The sequence below is a fragment of the Sceloporus occidentalis genome, unplaced genomic scaffold, assembly GCF_023333645.1.
Source record: "Sceloporus occidentalis isolate IW3139 unplaced genomic scaffold, rSceOcc1.0.p SCAF_22, whole genome shotgun sequence".
Taxonomy (NCBI): Eukaryota; Metazoa; Chordata; class Lepidosauria; order Squamata; family Phrynosomatidae; genus Sceloporus; species Sceloporus occidentalis.
This window is the reverse complement of record NW_028317002.1, coordinates 13,733,374-13,749,494: the sequence shown is the minus strand read 5'-3', so window position 1 is coordinate 13,749,494 and position 16,121 is coordinate 13,733,374. Positions and strand designations below refer to the sequence as shown.

The 16,121-nt window shown below is 37.7% G+C and overlaps 1 protein-coding gene across 1 annotated transcript in view; it reads left to right on the top strand.

The window, feature by feature from the left end:
- LOC149301090 (CUB and sushi domain-containing protein 2-like) overlaps positions 1-16,121 on the top strand; it is a 364,690-nt gene that overhangs the window by 225,925 nt on the left and 122,644 nt on the right. The window contains exons 7-10 of the mRNA XM_089484609.1: positions 722-799; positions 6,929-7,016; positions 9,039-9,163; positions 12,435-12,556. Coding sequence (XP_089340735.1) covers positions 722-799; positions 6,929-7,016; positions 9,039-9,163; positions 12,435-12,556 — 413 coding nt within the window. The remainder of the gene's footprint in view (positions 1-721; positions 800-6,928; positions 7,017-9,038; positions 9,164-12,434; positions 12,557-16,121) is intronic.

Genomic DNA, 16,121 nt, shown 5'->3' with positions numbered 1-16,121 from the left:
TGGGTTGTGTTATATAACAGGAGATTGTATCTTTAATACCCACAGAAGGATATGTAAAATTAATTTGAACATGAAAAGTATGCGTGTGCATGCATAAAACAAGAAACAGTGATTTATTAAAATAAAATCTCCAAGACTCCAAATGATGAGATTTTTATATACATTTTATATTTTTACACTTTTAAGTGCTATACTTACTATATTGGAAAGCTAATGTTCTGTGTGATGGAATGGTGGTTTTAAAGAATTGCATACAAACTTATTTTTAAACCCTGCTTTTTAACCGAACACATTCAATGGGAATCCACTCTGAAGTTTAACTGAAGATGAATTAGTAAGGGCTCTTTCCCAACTTTAGCTTCTAGGGTTAGACTTTGGGATCCAGGGCACCCAGTCTTGTTTAGCTACTAGATCATGTCAAGTTGTTCTCAAGTAAATACTAGTGACAATTTTTATGATTTCACTGGAGAGTTATCACATCTGGGTTCAGCATCATTTTGGGAACTCACCTGAAAGCTTCCAATGTCTACATCTAGCCCTGAACTCACCTGAAAGCTTCCAATGTCTACATCTAGCCCTGAACTCACCTGAAAGCTTCCAATGTCTACGTCTAGCCCTGAATGATGAAAACAGTTTATTCAGTCTTATTAAAAAAACATTCTGGATTATTTCACTGTGCTAGAAAGTCAGCTCAATTTCTGTTTTGTCAAAATCCTTCCAGTGAAAAAGCAAATGGAAATGAAATCTAGAGGAGTGAAGCTTCTCCCCAACAAGGACACCAACCAGAAGACATCAGTGTGTAAGTGTTTGGTATTGGTTAATTTTACTTCACACATTGCCATTACCAGATCATGCATCCTTCTCAAGACCACTTTGGTGTTTCTCATACTCCTGTCCATATTATTGGGGAGGGCAGGGGATGCTTTACTATTGTCTTGTTTTCCACATTCACCAAGATATTGACAGACATAACATTAGGTCATGTATCAAGAGTTGGATAGTGAATGAAGCACAGGTAACCCAGGTAGGAAAACGTTACAGTGTCAGAGGTGTGAACAAAACAACATTTAGCACAAACCTCTGGCAGATAAACTTTGGTGAATTTTAATGTAGCTGTAAATGTCAGTATTACTATCCTACCAAGATTGCATGGAGGTGGCCATCATGGATATGTCCGTCTCTTTTTCAATGTAAGATTACAAATGAAATTTCGGAGTGTTGCTCAATCTTTGTCGTCTTCCGATGAATAAGTAATGTCTTTGATAAACAGTTAACTAGATACTAATATAGAGGTGTCCATCAGTGTAAGTGAATTATAGTTCAGAGTAGTATCGGCATACAAGCACAGACTTAACTGCAGATGCATACCCATGCGTCATCTTTTCCTTGTTTACTCAAGCTTTGAGGTTGTTCTCCTGCACCTGGTACTTTTGAAAACGCTAATTCTCTGTTTTGCAGAGATTGGTGGGTAAAGCACAGACAACAATATCCCTGTGTAAAGGACACTATTCTATATTCTTATGTCTAAGCTGGGAAAAGGTCATCTGCAAATCCCCTGGTCTTTCCAGTAGCTTGGCTGCAGTGCCAGTGCCAGGTGAAGGGCTTAGTCTGCAAGTCTTGGAGGCCTTTTAATTGTGTACTTTGCAAGGTGCTTAATGGTGCCAGCCAGACCTCAATAAAGTAAAACTGAAAAAAATGCAGGGTGTGTCATATACCTTGTACAGCACTTGTTTCAGTGAAATGCTTTATTTCAGGGAAAATAGTGCCTTTAAAAAACCCTCAAAAAAGCCAATTTCCCAAGCGACTATTTTAAATTTACTAATTTCAGTGGGATATAATTTAAGTTGCTGTTTCAGAGCTGTTTCACCTAGCACATGATGGATAGATGGACCCCGGACCCTCGTAGGTAAGGATGGGGTGACGCAGGTTGCTCTACTCTTAACAGATTTAAGATCTTGCCTGTGAGTAACTTTACCCATCTTGTGTCATGAAAGTTACTTTAAAACCCTCTAAAACCAGGGAACATAGCCATTGAGTAAATGCTGCTGTTACATACAAGTAAAAGTCTGAACGTCGCTATACGCATGCATGATTCTAAAGAATCTCTCATGAGTACATAAGATTCACTTCCAAGATAGGGGGACAATACTGATTTACAATGGGGGGTGCAACCCACTGGATTCTAGGATGTTTAATATGGAAACAGCACTTGACAATCACTTCTAGCCCACTATCTTTATTTTTGTTGCAAGAAACAAACATTCACCTATGTGTTCCGAGCCATTGTAGTATTAATAAATGTGTAAACCGTGTAAAACATTTTAGAATACAGTATAATCATAAAGTAAGTCTCAACAATGTTTTGTATGTAAATGTTCCCGAACTGCCGAGCTTGCAATTTTACCACAGGGCTCTGAAAAAGTGAGAAAGAGACTTTATTAATGCAAATTATAGCAACTATATATGTTTATTGACTAAAGCATGGTGTTGGCAGGAGAGCTGGGGTTTCAAGTTCTGGCACTAGCTATGGATTATAAAGGACCATCCCTGGCTGAGCTGGCCCTGCACAATGCATGGTGACTTTCAAGATATTCTCTGCAAGTTAATTTATGCTCTATACATGGCCAGGAAATCCATTCTGAGAGCTGGGGGCTCATTGGGGGTGAACCTTTTTAATGTAAAGTGAAGTCAGTGATATGGAGCTACAACTCTCCTGCTTTAGTGAACGAGCGCTAAGTCACTTCTAACACTTGCTTTTGAGTGTGCGATGAATAGAAGAAATTAACTTGCCCCTACCGTTCTACAAACACTGTCACAAAGCAGACACTGCAGAATCTTGAATATAATATGCCCTTGTGTATGAAGGTTACACAATTTATTGTAGGAACAATGTAAATATATCATATTTTTTTATCAGGAAAATTTACACTTGAGATTATGCGGCAATTTATATCAATACGTAAGGAAAATGCCAACCTAGCTTCCTGAGTAAAAACCCCTGTTGTGGTAGTATATATTTTGAAAGCTTCAAGGTGTGAAAGAAGAGATTTCTCCATCATAAAATGTGTTTTCTCAGACAGCAGCATAATATGGATCTGTGTTGTATTTGTGTGTTATAATGTAAATCTGCACTAAAACATTGGCATCTGATATACGGTATTATTAATTTAAAGTTGACACTTGGGCCAAACTAGGTTAAGAGTTGAAAAAAAAAAGTCACCTTTATTAATTAGTAAAAATGAGCATTAATGAGCAGTAATTGCGCCATGTAGTTTAATCAACCATTAAATACTTCTAGGGTTGGCGTATTAAGGACACATTTGATTAGGTGTAATACATGGATCACTGGTTATATCATGAAACCCAAGAGACTATGAGAGAATAAGTTGGTATGAAAATATGTACAACATGCTGTAAACTACATCTTCTATTCTTCAGGAGTCACATCTGGAGTGATGCATCTAAATAGGCAATCTCTAGTTGTTTAAAGGGCAGAGGACAACTTTATCATACTGTACATGGAGCATAGAGGTCAAAGTATAAACATGAAGCTAATTTACCAGTCTGTTTGCTGCTTTTTTCTGTAATAATCGGCAAGTTTTATTTGTTCTTTAATAGTGCTATGTAACCTCAATGGATTTCACAATCCAATCTTATTCTTGAGCTTCTCTTATACGCATCCATTTCTCAGTATTCCGAGGTTCTTGATACTGACCTCTCATTTTTAGTTGGTTTATTTATTTTTCATTTTCAGTAAATACATCCTAGCTGTCAATCTGACCAAAAGAAAGAGGAGCAGGGCTTGAGTTATAGCAGTTTCTGTCATTACTACAGCTTGTTGGTGTCAGGAGTCATGTTAGGAATGTCTTCCCTTGTGACATTAAGAATTCATCTCTTGTCTTGATCACCTTGTCACCCATCTAGTGGTATGTGAATGAGTGCAGCTGCATACAAACTCTGTCTAATGCTATCATTGAGTGCATGCTTTCTTTGGTTTGTTATTTTAAACTTAAAATGCTTCTCCATGACACAATTTCTTCCCAAATATCTTGCCTATCTGTGCTTCTTATTGACCATTATCTACTACTTAATTCTCCTGTCCTGTCTGTTTAGGTGCCCCATGTTCACCATCATGAAATACCATGTTTTTTTTATTTCAGTTTTGATCTGTATAACCTTGGTTCCTCTAACTTTCCACAAAACAGTTTTTTTTCTCTCTTTCTGTTCAATTTCGTTTTTCCCATATATACCTGAATCTTTTCTGCATTGAATTTGTAGCTCTGTTCGATAACCCTTGGTCTTTCACATCCTCCTATCCATTTGTTCCTGTCTTCGTAATATCCATCTACCATCCATGTTCACTGCTTCGTATACTATTCATTCATTCACTCTTGTTTCTTCGTCACGAGATTACTTTTCCTGTCTTGCAAGGTTCATCATATAAAACGTTTAAAAGAGTATTAAATATTTACTTGAGCATTTCTCATTACGACGACACATTATCTCCTCAGGGCTCTCTCATGCTTCTGACTCTCTAACAATGATGCATCCCTTTATGAAGTAATGTGGCTGAATAGGTGACCATAAACCTCTCTTTGACTTTCTTACCACTACCATCAACGCTTGATAAATGGAAATGGGTTTATTGTAGAAGATGGCAAAGGTCCATCTGCTCTTAGCTCTTGTGAAACCTCCTTGTCAAGTTGGTTCTTACATACGTGTGTTCATGGGCATATGTACGTAGGATAGTGAATATAATGAACACAAGTATCATTTACCTTTTATCAGGAGTGTTATGCTTTTCTAAATGGATTTACATTCTTCTAATTGATGTTGGCAGCAGTGGAGCTAGTACTGGTGCAGCAGATGGTTGTGAATGTTTAGGCTCCTAAAAAGGGTCAAATTTATTGATACGTCAGAGCCTTTTAGTGTTCAGTTCCATAAGAGATGCATAAAGCTGATACTCTGTTGCTCATGTATCACTGTTTCATACCACTGTCACATTTTCCCTTAAACATTTGTGTACTTTGAACTGCAGATCTAAAGACCTCAACCTTTGCACCTTAAGCCTATTACTCCTCTCCGATTTAATCCTGACCTGTTACCATAATCATATCCTATTAACCACTGTCTCTTTCCATTGTACCCTCTCATCTGTTAGTCCTTACCACCTAGCCTCTATCTCCCATATTCATTATCCCCCTTCTCTATTACCATCTCTCCTGTTATTCTCCTGTCCCACCATATCTTTTTATCTTTTGATTTATATCTGATACAACTATCTTCACTTTATGTGCTTAAATGACCTGGTATAGATATGTAAAACCAGTTCTCTTATCACATTGAATGAATGATTAGCAAAGCTTTCATAAACCAAAAGCAAAACCAGTTTATGTTTTATAAATGCAATGCCTTTAAAAAATAATGTAAATGGAGCAAAACAGGTGTAATAAACAATAGCAATCATCATCCTCTCAAGAAGGTAATGTATCTTTTTCTTTCAAACAGCCTTACTACCTATGGTTATGTTATTTAGACTTCTTATTCCACCTTATCCATTTTCTTTTTTCTTTTTATATATTTTTTTAAAGGAGCAGTTTGGTACACATTCATTTCATCTATCTATCTATCTATCTATCTATCTATCTATCTATCTATCTATCTATCTATCTATCTATCTACCTATCTATCTACCTTTCTATCTATTTCAGATAGATATCTTACTATATATATATATATATATATATATACTGTGTATATATTATGTATATATTCATATATATACCGTATATATTATACATAGACACACCTATTAAAGAATCTTTGGACGCCTGACTATATACTGCTCAGGATGCCTTCAGATAAAGTACAAACTGGTATAGCATGTGACTTTGTATAATGTATGTGAATCATATTGTGATAACATTTTAGTGTTTCCAGTGGCTTTGTCTGGGAGTAATTTGTGACAGACATTAGCTGAATTGCAGTCACTTGTTTCAATTATGTGCATGATTATGGGTGAACAAAAGCAATTAATAATATATATTTGTAGAATTGGTTACAGTACAAAGTAGTGTTTTAGCGCTAATGAAAATGTGTATTTTTTTTTTGTTTTGTTGTTTTTTGCTTCAAGTTTATTTTTCATATTGGTCACATTGACAATTCACGTGTTTCATATTAAGCAATCCCAGTAACGTTTCCAGATAATGGAAACATCCGTACACCTCTCTATATGTTCTCTCCTTACACTGTACTGGTGGTGTGCGTGTGTGCTTTTTTGTGTGTGTGCGCAGAGAGCATTTATTCCAGTAAGCTCTGGTCACCAAGGAAGTGGGTGATGTTGTATTAAATCTTCATTAAATACAAGGTCATCTGACCTGGTTTGTGGGATATGCATAATAGCCCCAAATCAGTTGTACACACGATCATAGCCTGTGCGCAGCACATTTTACCCTGATTCTAGGGTGGCACGCTACCCACGTGCTCATGCTAACACTTCTTATTTATCATTTATTTTGTGTACAGGGTACAAGCTAAACCTCTGAGCTCTGCAGAGCCAACTTAATCTTGTTTTTACTTGCCCTGTGGGGGCGGTGTTATTGCAGCGAAATATGTATGTGGATTTTTTATTTTTTTTTTCATAATGAAATGCAGTTTCACTGCAGAAATGTTAAGCTGTTACTTTGAATAGAAATATAAGTAATCAGAAATGCCATTTCCAAATGATGAATGTATATAAATGTAATTTTTGGCAGTAGGGAGGTTAATCATATCCATTCAGTTGCTTGTGAATAAATCATACCGAATCCTAAAAAAAAATTGCAGTAATTGTATACTATATGTGTTTGCATTATCAAGCAGTGTCACAATTCCACGTAGTGATGTGCAGAGTGATTCCTCTGTGTATACTCTCTCTTTTGCATTTTAGCAACTCAGGTGGGTGTGTACCAAGGACACCACATGTGTCCCGACCCAGGAATTCCGGAACAAGGAACAAGAATAGGTTCTGATTTCAGGTGAGAAGCCCTTTTCCTCTGTTTCTGTATTCAATCAACTTCTAGCAGCCTAAAGATTCTTCATAATCAGAGAAGAATGTCCGGTTTCATCCTCTAAAAAAACAATACAAACCTTACTTTCCAGCAGACTAAATCCTTCCATTTCAAAGGATATGCGATAATGCTATAATTATAAGAAGATGTGTACACAGACTTTCTAAAGGATATAGATCTAAATTAGTTTTGGTAGAGCATTTTCTTCCGTTGGGATGCTGTAATATGGTTTGACTATTCTTTTTTTTGGTGAAAAAAAATAAAAATCTCTACTCATCTCACAAATAATAATTTTCAAATAAAATGGAGATATACCGTATTTGCTCGATTATAAGACGACCCTGATTATAAGACGACCCCCCCAAAATCTGAATATTAATTTAGGAAAAAAAGAAAAAGCCTGAATATAAGTTTTACCAGTAAATGTTAATTCATGTAAACTATGTAAACTATTTTTTTTTAAATAAAAGCTATGATTGAGAAAAATATTTTGTTTTTATTTCCTTTATTTGCCAACCTGTCCCCCCCAGTTATGCACATCTGCCCCCAGGCTTGCCACTCTGCCCCAGAAATGCCTCATACCCCCTATATGCCACTGTGCCCCATGATTTGCCTTTTAACCCTCTAAATGCCACCGTGCCCCATTATATGCCTTTTAACCCTCTATATGCCACTGTGCCCCATGATATGCCTTTTGACTCCCTATGTGCCACTCTGCCTCCAGAAATGCCTTATACCTCTATATGCCACTCTGGTTGTCAGAGTTCCGCGCACCGTCTACACGCTGCCCGGCTACACACCGGGGAATCAGAAGCACCGGTAAGTTTGGGGGGGGGCATAAGACAGGAGGATCCAGGTCCCCAGCAGCGCTGCGGGGGATCTGGATCTTAGTCTCATAGTCAGACCTATTTGAGGTCTGATTATAAAACGACACCGATTATAAGACGAGGGGTATTTTTCAGAGCATTTGCTCTGAAAAAAACCATGTCTTATAATCAAGCAAATACGGTAACTGTGGAAAATGTAAGAAACAAAAAAAAATGCCAATCCTCTTTTTTTCCACGAAAGCTACTTTAAATATTGTTCTCTTCTTGAGATTCGAAGCTTAGGTGCTACAGGCATAATAAATGCATAATTTCATCATTGAAAACTAGAATAGGTCGGAGGGCAAATATTTTGTAATAATTTTAGTCACAAGGGAAGAATAATTCATTTCTTCCTATATTTCAATGTATTCATAAATCATTGCATTTTTCTGCAATGCCGTATGGACGTAATAACATAAATATTCTATCTGTTGTATTTTTAATAGTTCAACAGCAGGACACATAGATTTAGTGTTTTATGGCTAAATCTAACTAAGGTGATCCCTTAAAGTGCTAATATACGCAATATTACATTTTTTGAGTTATGATTGAACTGTGAAATAATTTAAATTTTAACAATTTCTAATGTTTTATAATGAAGCAGTCATTTGTTAGAGAGAAAGATTCAATTAACTTAGAAAGTAACCTTTGACTTCGCATACGAACAGGAATGATCTTTTCTTCTGTCAAACGTGGCTTGAAGTGTATTGCTCAACTGTCCTCTTTCTTACGTGGGAACATTTTTTTTTAATTGCCATAGCTAATGATAATACAATAAATCATTTGAGTTTAACCTATATTGGATATCAATACTGCACATTATGTTGTGTTTATGAAGAGATGGGTTGATGTTTATCTTTTCAACACAGAAGATCAGATTCAGAAAACTCTCAAAAAAGCTAGTTCATCCATGTTATAACAGGTCAGCAGAGGGGGTATATGATATATATTTTCTGTAGAAAAAAAAAGTGTTGTAGTATGAGCAACGTGGAGGTAATAAAGGAAGGGGCGAAGGTTGGGTGGCTTGTTTCTTCTCTTACTGATAACATGCCATTATCTGCACTGTACCATTTGTTCTTGGCAAGGTCTTTAATACTCTGTTTACGTGTTGTCGTCCTGCCAGGCTAAGCTACAGCATCCAGTTCATGTGTAATGATGGGTATGAGCTACAAGGTTCCAAGAGCATCACTTGCGTGAAAATGAGTGCCACGCTTGTTGCATGGAGCGACCACCGACCTGTATGCCGAGGTAACAATCATTTAAATACAGTACTCAATAATTAACACTCTCTAGAAACCTGTTCAGCATTTGAGTAATTTGTTCATCACCCTCTCTTCTGTTATTTGGGTACTTCAAACATAATTTTAGTTTATATTTATGTTGAAAAAGCCTAGCCTTCAAGCTCCTCGGGCGGCTTCCATATAGGATGTCTCTTATTCTCGTATTGAAATCTAAACAGTATAGTGAGTGGTTTCTTCTACCAACATCGCTGCTTCCTCTGCACTCTTGCTATATAACCACCTTTAACTCCCACATTGCTGATGTTCTACATATTTCAGTTTCTTGCTAATTTGTGTTATCGTGCAGATCTCCACAAGGAGATAGCGTGTCTTCCAAGCTATATGGTTCCATTTGAGCCTGCAGTGACCTGCACTGTCTATAGCTCAGTTAATGATATCTGGGAATTGGAGTATATGTGCACCAGGGAGCAGCAGGGAGACCTAAGCTATGATCTTGAGTCCAGAGAGGATTAACTGTTAGTTGCTTTTAGTGTGCTGTATGTCTACGTGCTTCCATCAAGCAGAAGGTCACTCTAATTATTTTTCGTTAGTAGCCGAGAAATGCACCAATGGATTTACTGCATCATAATTTGACCTCATTCCCCATCCAACACGATGCAGTTTTTATTCTTAAATACTAATATTTTACCTTTTAAATTTATATAATAAAATTTTTAATAACTAATAATGACAACCTTATATGTTGAGGTTAGTTTTCCTGATGCCATTTCTCAGTACATAAGGTAATGCTAACAGAGCATCAAAGGCAAGATTATCCAGAAATGGCATATTTTGAATATTTTTAAAAACTATTTTACTGAAGAAATCAGTGTTTTAAAGTTGATACTGCTATTGGCTGAAAAAGAGGGTACAAAATGCAGGCTTTTAAGACATTATGGTTCCTTCCTTATTCATGTCTTCAACTAATTAGTATAGTAGTTTCTTTACATTTGTGTTTCTTGCTAAAACAGTGCCAATTTCACTTTTAATAAGTCATTGTAAAGGAACTGTTTTGATGTGGTGCTCCATGAGGCAAATTGACTAATTAAAGGTTAATATGGATATGGCGGAACCAAAAAGTATCATAAAGGATTAATACAGAGCGCATCAATATAACTGATCCAAATTTGCTGAAGGCACTGCTTTCCTGAGCTTCACGAGAACCCACAGGTAACCTCTTTAGGTCAGCGGATAAAATACACCTAAAGCAATAAGAAATGGAAACTTAAATAGAATGTTCCATTACAAAGGATGTTTTTATTTAATTTATACTTGATACCACTAAAACATTTACATTAGTAAAAAAAATGTTTTAGATCAATATCATGTTGTATAAAAGTATCTGGTTGATGGTTTTCTTTGGATCTGTTTATTTTCTTCAACTTGCTATGAAGAACCATTAATTTAATTAATTTAACAAATGTTATTTAATTTGACCTTAATGACTTGTAGGAACTGTAACCTGGGTTTATTAAGTATATAAGTATATTAAGTATAGAGTCAGCACATGATTCTTTGACCTTGTTGTTAAAATCCATGCCTATACAGGAGCAGAGACATAAACTGAGATCTGAACTGTTGCTTTTCCACTATCCACAAGTAAAAGCTATCCCTGAAATAGTTAGACAGCTAGTATAAAAAGCACTTTATTGTCATCAGCCATCTTTTTGACAGATCCATAACTTGTATTATAGTCGTCACTGAACTAAATATACATTTGTCACCAGAGACCTTGACTTAAGTCTGGACACACTTAATCCATTTTCCCTACAGGGGATGATGTCAGATTATAACACAATTTCCACCGTGTTCCAAGAAGTGTAACATAATATGTTATGGTTCCTCTACAAACTGTGTTGAGGGGTCTCCCTCTCCCCCCTGATCCATCCTATTGTGGATCTGAATGCCCATCTCTCTGAATATGTGTGAAATCTAAACTCATTTATATAATGGGGCTAGTCTATTAAAGTTTTACACTGCATTTATAAACATTTAGCAGATTCCACAAGCGTAATACATAAATTACCCAGTGTACCTGGTTATACATAATTACAGAAATCATTAGCAGTAGATGTCACGAAGAAACTTTTAGGGGCCTGCCCCCCTGAACCACATACATGTTCCACCCATACATGTTCCACCAGAGCCTGAAAGAGTTGAGGGAGACCCTTGTGAAGCTTGAGGCACGTGTCATAAAAATGTAGCAATGCGTCTGTCAATCCGCCAGGCATGAGGTGGAGGGGGGGGGGAGCGTGGCGGTAGAGAGGGAGCTTTAACATTACATCAAACAGTGGAGCAGGACGTGCCTGGCTGGGGCATGATGGATTGCAGAGGTTCTGTAAATTGAATGGCAAATAATTGTCACTACCTTTTGTACAGTAATGAATGACTTCCCTCCTCTCACTCTCCCCCATACAGTCTTGTCACAAGGTCACTTAGAAACAAGTTAACCCTCTGCTCTCCCTTCCAGAAAAGCTGGCACTTGGGCACCAAGCCTGTCAAGTGATTTTGTGCAACACGATGGCTTGGCCCTTCTTAATTAACACTCATCAATGTGATTCCTCGGTGCGGCATCATCTTGTTTTACTGCCGCAATGTCCTAGCAACACTTGTTATTCAACGCCACTCACTCGCCACGAACCCTTTCTGTATGCAGGGAGGTATAGGGAAAAAACTGTCATCCTTTGCTAAAAACAGTAAAGGACCACAGATCGGTTTGCTGCCCAGTTTTTTGTAAGAGATTCGGAACAGTACAGCCCTGCATAAGCTTTTCACTGCCAAACATGCAGGCACTGTGAACGTCGGACAATGCAGTGTTCGTATTCCTAATTGCTAGGGAAATGGGGGCATATGATCACATACGTCCTGCATTTGCCTGGGCTCTGTGTCTACGTCCTGTATAAAGACCAACTTATACTGGCCATCTAATGACTCTTGACCTCCAGATAATCTTTGGGTTGCTTCTTTAGGAAAATTACATCAGGAATGAAGTGTCTAACATATGTGCTTTATTGTGCTATGGTTAGTTAGGGTATTGGTCTTCAGATCCACCGTTCTTTGTCTCCACATACAGCAGACAACATAGCAATTATTGGTTTCATGCATACCTGCTCATTGAAGCCACATGAAAAACCTAGATTAGACTAGAGATTCTATGTCTGCAGTCGGCAGGCACGGATATGTGTTGCGTGTTGCTGTCCTTGTCATATAACAGACCTCTTTGCTTTTTTCCCTCACAGCGCGAATGTGCAATGCTCATTTACGGGGACCTTCTGGGGTCATCACTTCCCCTAATTTCCCAGTCCAGTATGATAGTAACGCACACTGTGTGTGGGTGATTACAGCACTCAACCCTTCCAAGGTAAGATCCATTTCTCCTCATCAAACAGCACTATCGCATTGGAATGCCTCATCCGTATGAAATAGGTCCTCTTTTGCCGCAACACTGAGTATTCATTCTCTATCGCCACGTATAATGACTTTATTTACATCCATGTCATTTATATACCTCATTAAGAAAATAGTTTCAATTAAAGCCCCGTAGTTTTAATGGTTGCTTAAAAAACACCATTATGATAAACCTCTTTAGAAGCGCTGCCTGTATTACTATTAGAAATGTCTCTTCTCTATTTGTATCGCCGTATACGGAATTGTTAGGAATAATTAACATGCAGCCGTAGTACAATTAAGGCTAGTGATATTTCTGTCCGTGCACAGCTAGCATCAGAACAGTTTACTTGTAACGAAAAGGGCGGAGGTGCCGGACCCACACACCAGGCCTCGGCGTGCTTCCCAATTGCAGACAGTAATATACAAATGTTTGATCATCTGCAGAAGGAAAACTCTGCGGGAATCCAAATCATTGTTCTCAGAAAGTTACATAATGTAGAAGGCAGAAACCTTAACCTTTTCAGCACTTGGGTGGTGAGCAATGCCCTACAAAGTATACTTGGCAGATTGATGAAAGAGTGCAAGCTTTTTTGGAGAACAGGTGACTGATGGATGTATTAGAAATGATGTAGGGACATTTTCATATAAAGAATACGAATTCTGTGTCCAAACCATCATCCAATAACACACAAACAGTCTGTGTGCCTGTACAAGGGTGCACATCACTAGCAGCAATCTTTAAGCGAAGGGGAGCATTTGTTCCACATAAATTAAGAACAAACTGTGTAAGACGTGGAATGTTCTGGCAGCGTCTCTCTCGCTATGTATATATATATTATATATATATATCGCTAATTGATCAGTGGTCCCCTCTTGCTGAGCTGTTGCTGATTAAGTTGAACCGCTGTTGGTACATGATGTCTGCCTTTTTGAGATGGTCTGTCGGGAGCAGCGGGAGAGATAATAACCTCATTATTGTAAGATGTCACAAGGTTGTATGAGACACGTGTGAATAATGGCCATTGCAGATGAAGTCAAGTCTTGCTTTGTGACGTGTCAGCAGAGCAGCGTTGCTCATCCTTTCAGTAAGGCAGAGGTTAATGAAGTGCTGTACGTAGGCAGTGTCTAATGTGTATTTTTAACACATGTGATGCCATAGCACACAGTGATAAGCATAACCATTATGTTGAAATGTCCCTTTATAATATCCAAAATGTCGTCAACCATTCATCTGTCCTCCAAAAAGACCCTCTCTCCCTTATTCTGGCATCAATCTGCTTAGCCATATTTCTTTATGTATTTGTTTTATCTCTTCCTTCATGTACCTTCAATATGTTTCAGTCCTGTGCTTTTATTTTCTCTTCAAATTCTTCCTCCTCCTATATGTGCTGTATTCCTATCCTGTCCCTCCATTGTTTCCGACATTCTTCTTTATAGAATCCCATCACCCCACTCCCCATGTTGTAAACCTCTTTTCTCCCCACCTTCATCCATTTTTCCTTAACCTATTGTTTATCGCATTTGTCGTTCCCTTTCCTCTGTGTTCCTTCTCCCATTACCCCTGCCAGTCTCCTATAGTTTATTTCACCCCTCTCCCGCTCCCTTTTTCTTTCTGGTCTCTCTCTATCTGTCTTGACACACTCCAATTTCCATAATTCATCCTCACTTTAACTTACTTCTGAATATTATCCCATTTATAAATAAAAAGGTTAAACCAGGCCCCTCTAGATAGCTAAAAAGGATAATAAAAAATACGATAATTAAAAAAGCACCATAATTATATTTAATCAAAACCTTTTGATATCTGGGGATGAACTATGCCAAAATGTAAAATGGCTTCATGAGCTGTTCATTAGGACTGGCTGTCAGACGCTAGCTGGGAGACCGTGACAGGAATGCACAATATTCTCTCATTTATTATTGTTATATCTAACGTATTTTAATGCCTGATCCTCATGGAAAAGTCACTTTGGGGAAGGGTTTGTTTTTTCTGATGCCGCTGACATGCGACACGTCAAGATTTAGATTTTAGAGTCAGGCGTGCAAATTTCTCTGCAGAACCACAGTGATAAATCCGTGTATTTATAGTCCAATATTGACTTCAAACTTCAATGCATAGCATTTTTATTTAGCATTGCTAAGAAATCAACAGTAGTCAGAAAATGGGTTCCGACCAACTCTAGTAACAGTCAACCAGCTGGAGATTTAGATAGACCAGCCATTGTGCAAACCTACTACACTGTGATATAATTCTATATGTCTGTACATCTGCCAGAGTATATATAATCATCGTTCTCACTGTGCATAGAAGGTAGAAGACATCACTTTGTCATCCTTTTGGGAAAGGTTCTGTCGGTTTGTACCATATTCTGTATCAGCTGACTAAGGTTTAAGCAGACACTCTTCGCCATTGGTGACCAAAATGATGTTATAACCATAAAACAGAACCTTTTGTTCTGTGTATTTATGTATGTATGCACCCTCTGAATAAATTACATTTATGTGGATTCTGCTATAGAATGTATGGTCCTTGCCAAGATTTGGCCATTGTTAAGCACATGCGGTTTCAAGGAAATGTCCTTCCTTTTTGTATTTTGCTCTTACTCGTCTGATGAAGGCATACTATGGTTACCATAGTTTTCTTCTTGCAGTTTATTCATTTTGGTAAACATAACCCTCCTATAATGACTCCAGATTTAAAATATTTTATCTAGCACCCATCTTATAATGAGTATACCAACCCCCCCATCACCCTGGAGAACATGTTAACTGACAATAACACGCTACATCTAAACCTCTAATTGTTTAACTTTTAACTCTATTAAACTAAAGCTACAATACAGCTATTGTCAATAGGAAACACAAGAATGTTTTTTTCTTTCCACATGTACAGTTTTCTTTATGTAATTATATTCTAGTGTTCAAGCTGTCATCCAGTGCATTTTTTATTTCCTTCACCACTGTGTTAGATCTCAGGGTGTGCTTTTACCTGAAATGCCCTGTTTCTGACTGACTGTTCATTGAACAAGTGAAGTCAGGATCAGGAAGGGATGGGCGGTAAGTTTTAGGGTAGCGCCGCTTGCGGAAAAATGCAGCAAAGTAATACAGCTTCCATCGTATAGGAAGTTTGCATGTAAAAGGCTAAGAATACATATGGCAACCCTGTTTGCCTTCTGTTGCCCTTAGATGGCATCACAGAAAAAGGGGTGGTTCCTTTTGCAATACACAAACTTTATTTATTTAGGATGCAACGCATTAGAAGACCTATTCTGTGGGTTTGAACACCATGAAATTACTTACGAAAACCAAAATAAAAAAGCACAGACTACCACATCCAGTCTTCTTGCCATCCTATTTTTTCTGTGGGGGTCTACACTGTGGATATACTAAAGATGATTTCTTAGAAAAAAAAAGCACATAGCACCTTTACAAATTGTGCCAGTTTAATTTCCAGGAAAATATAATTTTGGGGAGGGGGGGGTCTGCCACTGTACAAGAAAAGTCACAGTGTTGCCACAAACATGATATATCTGCAG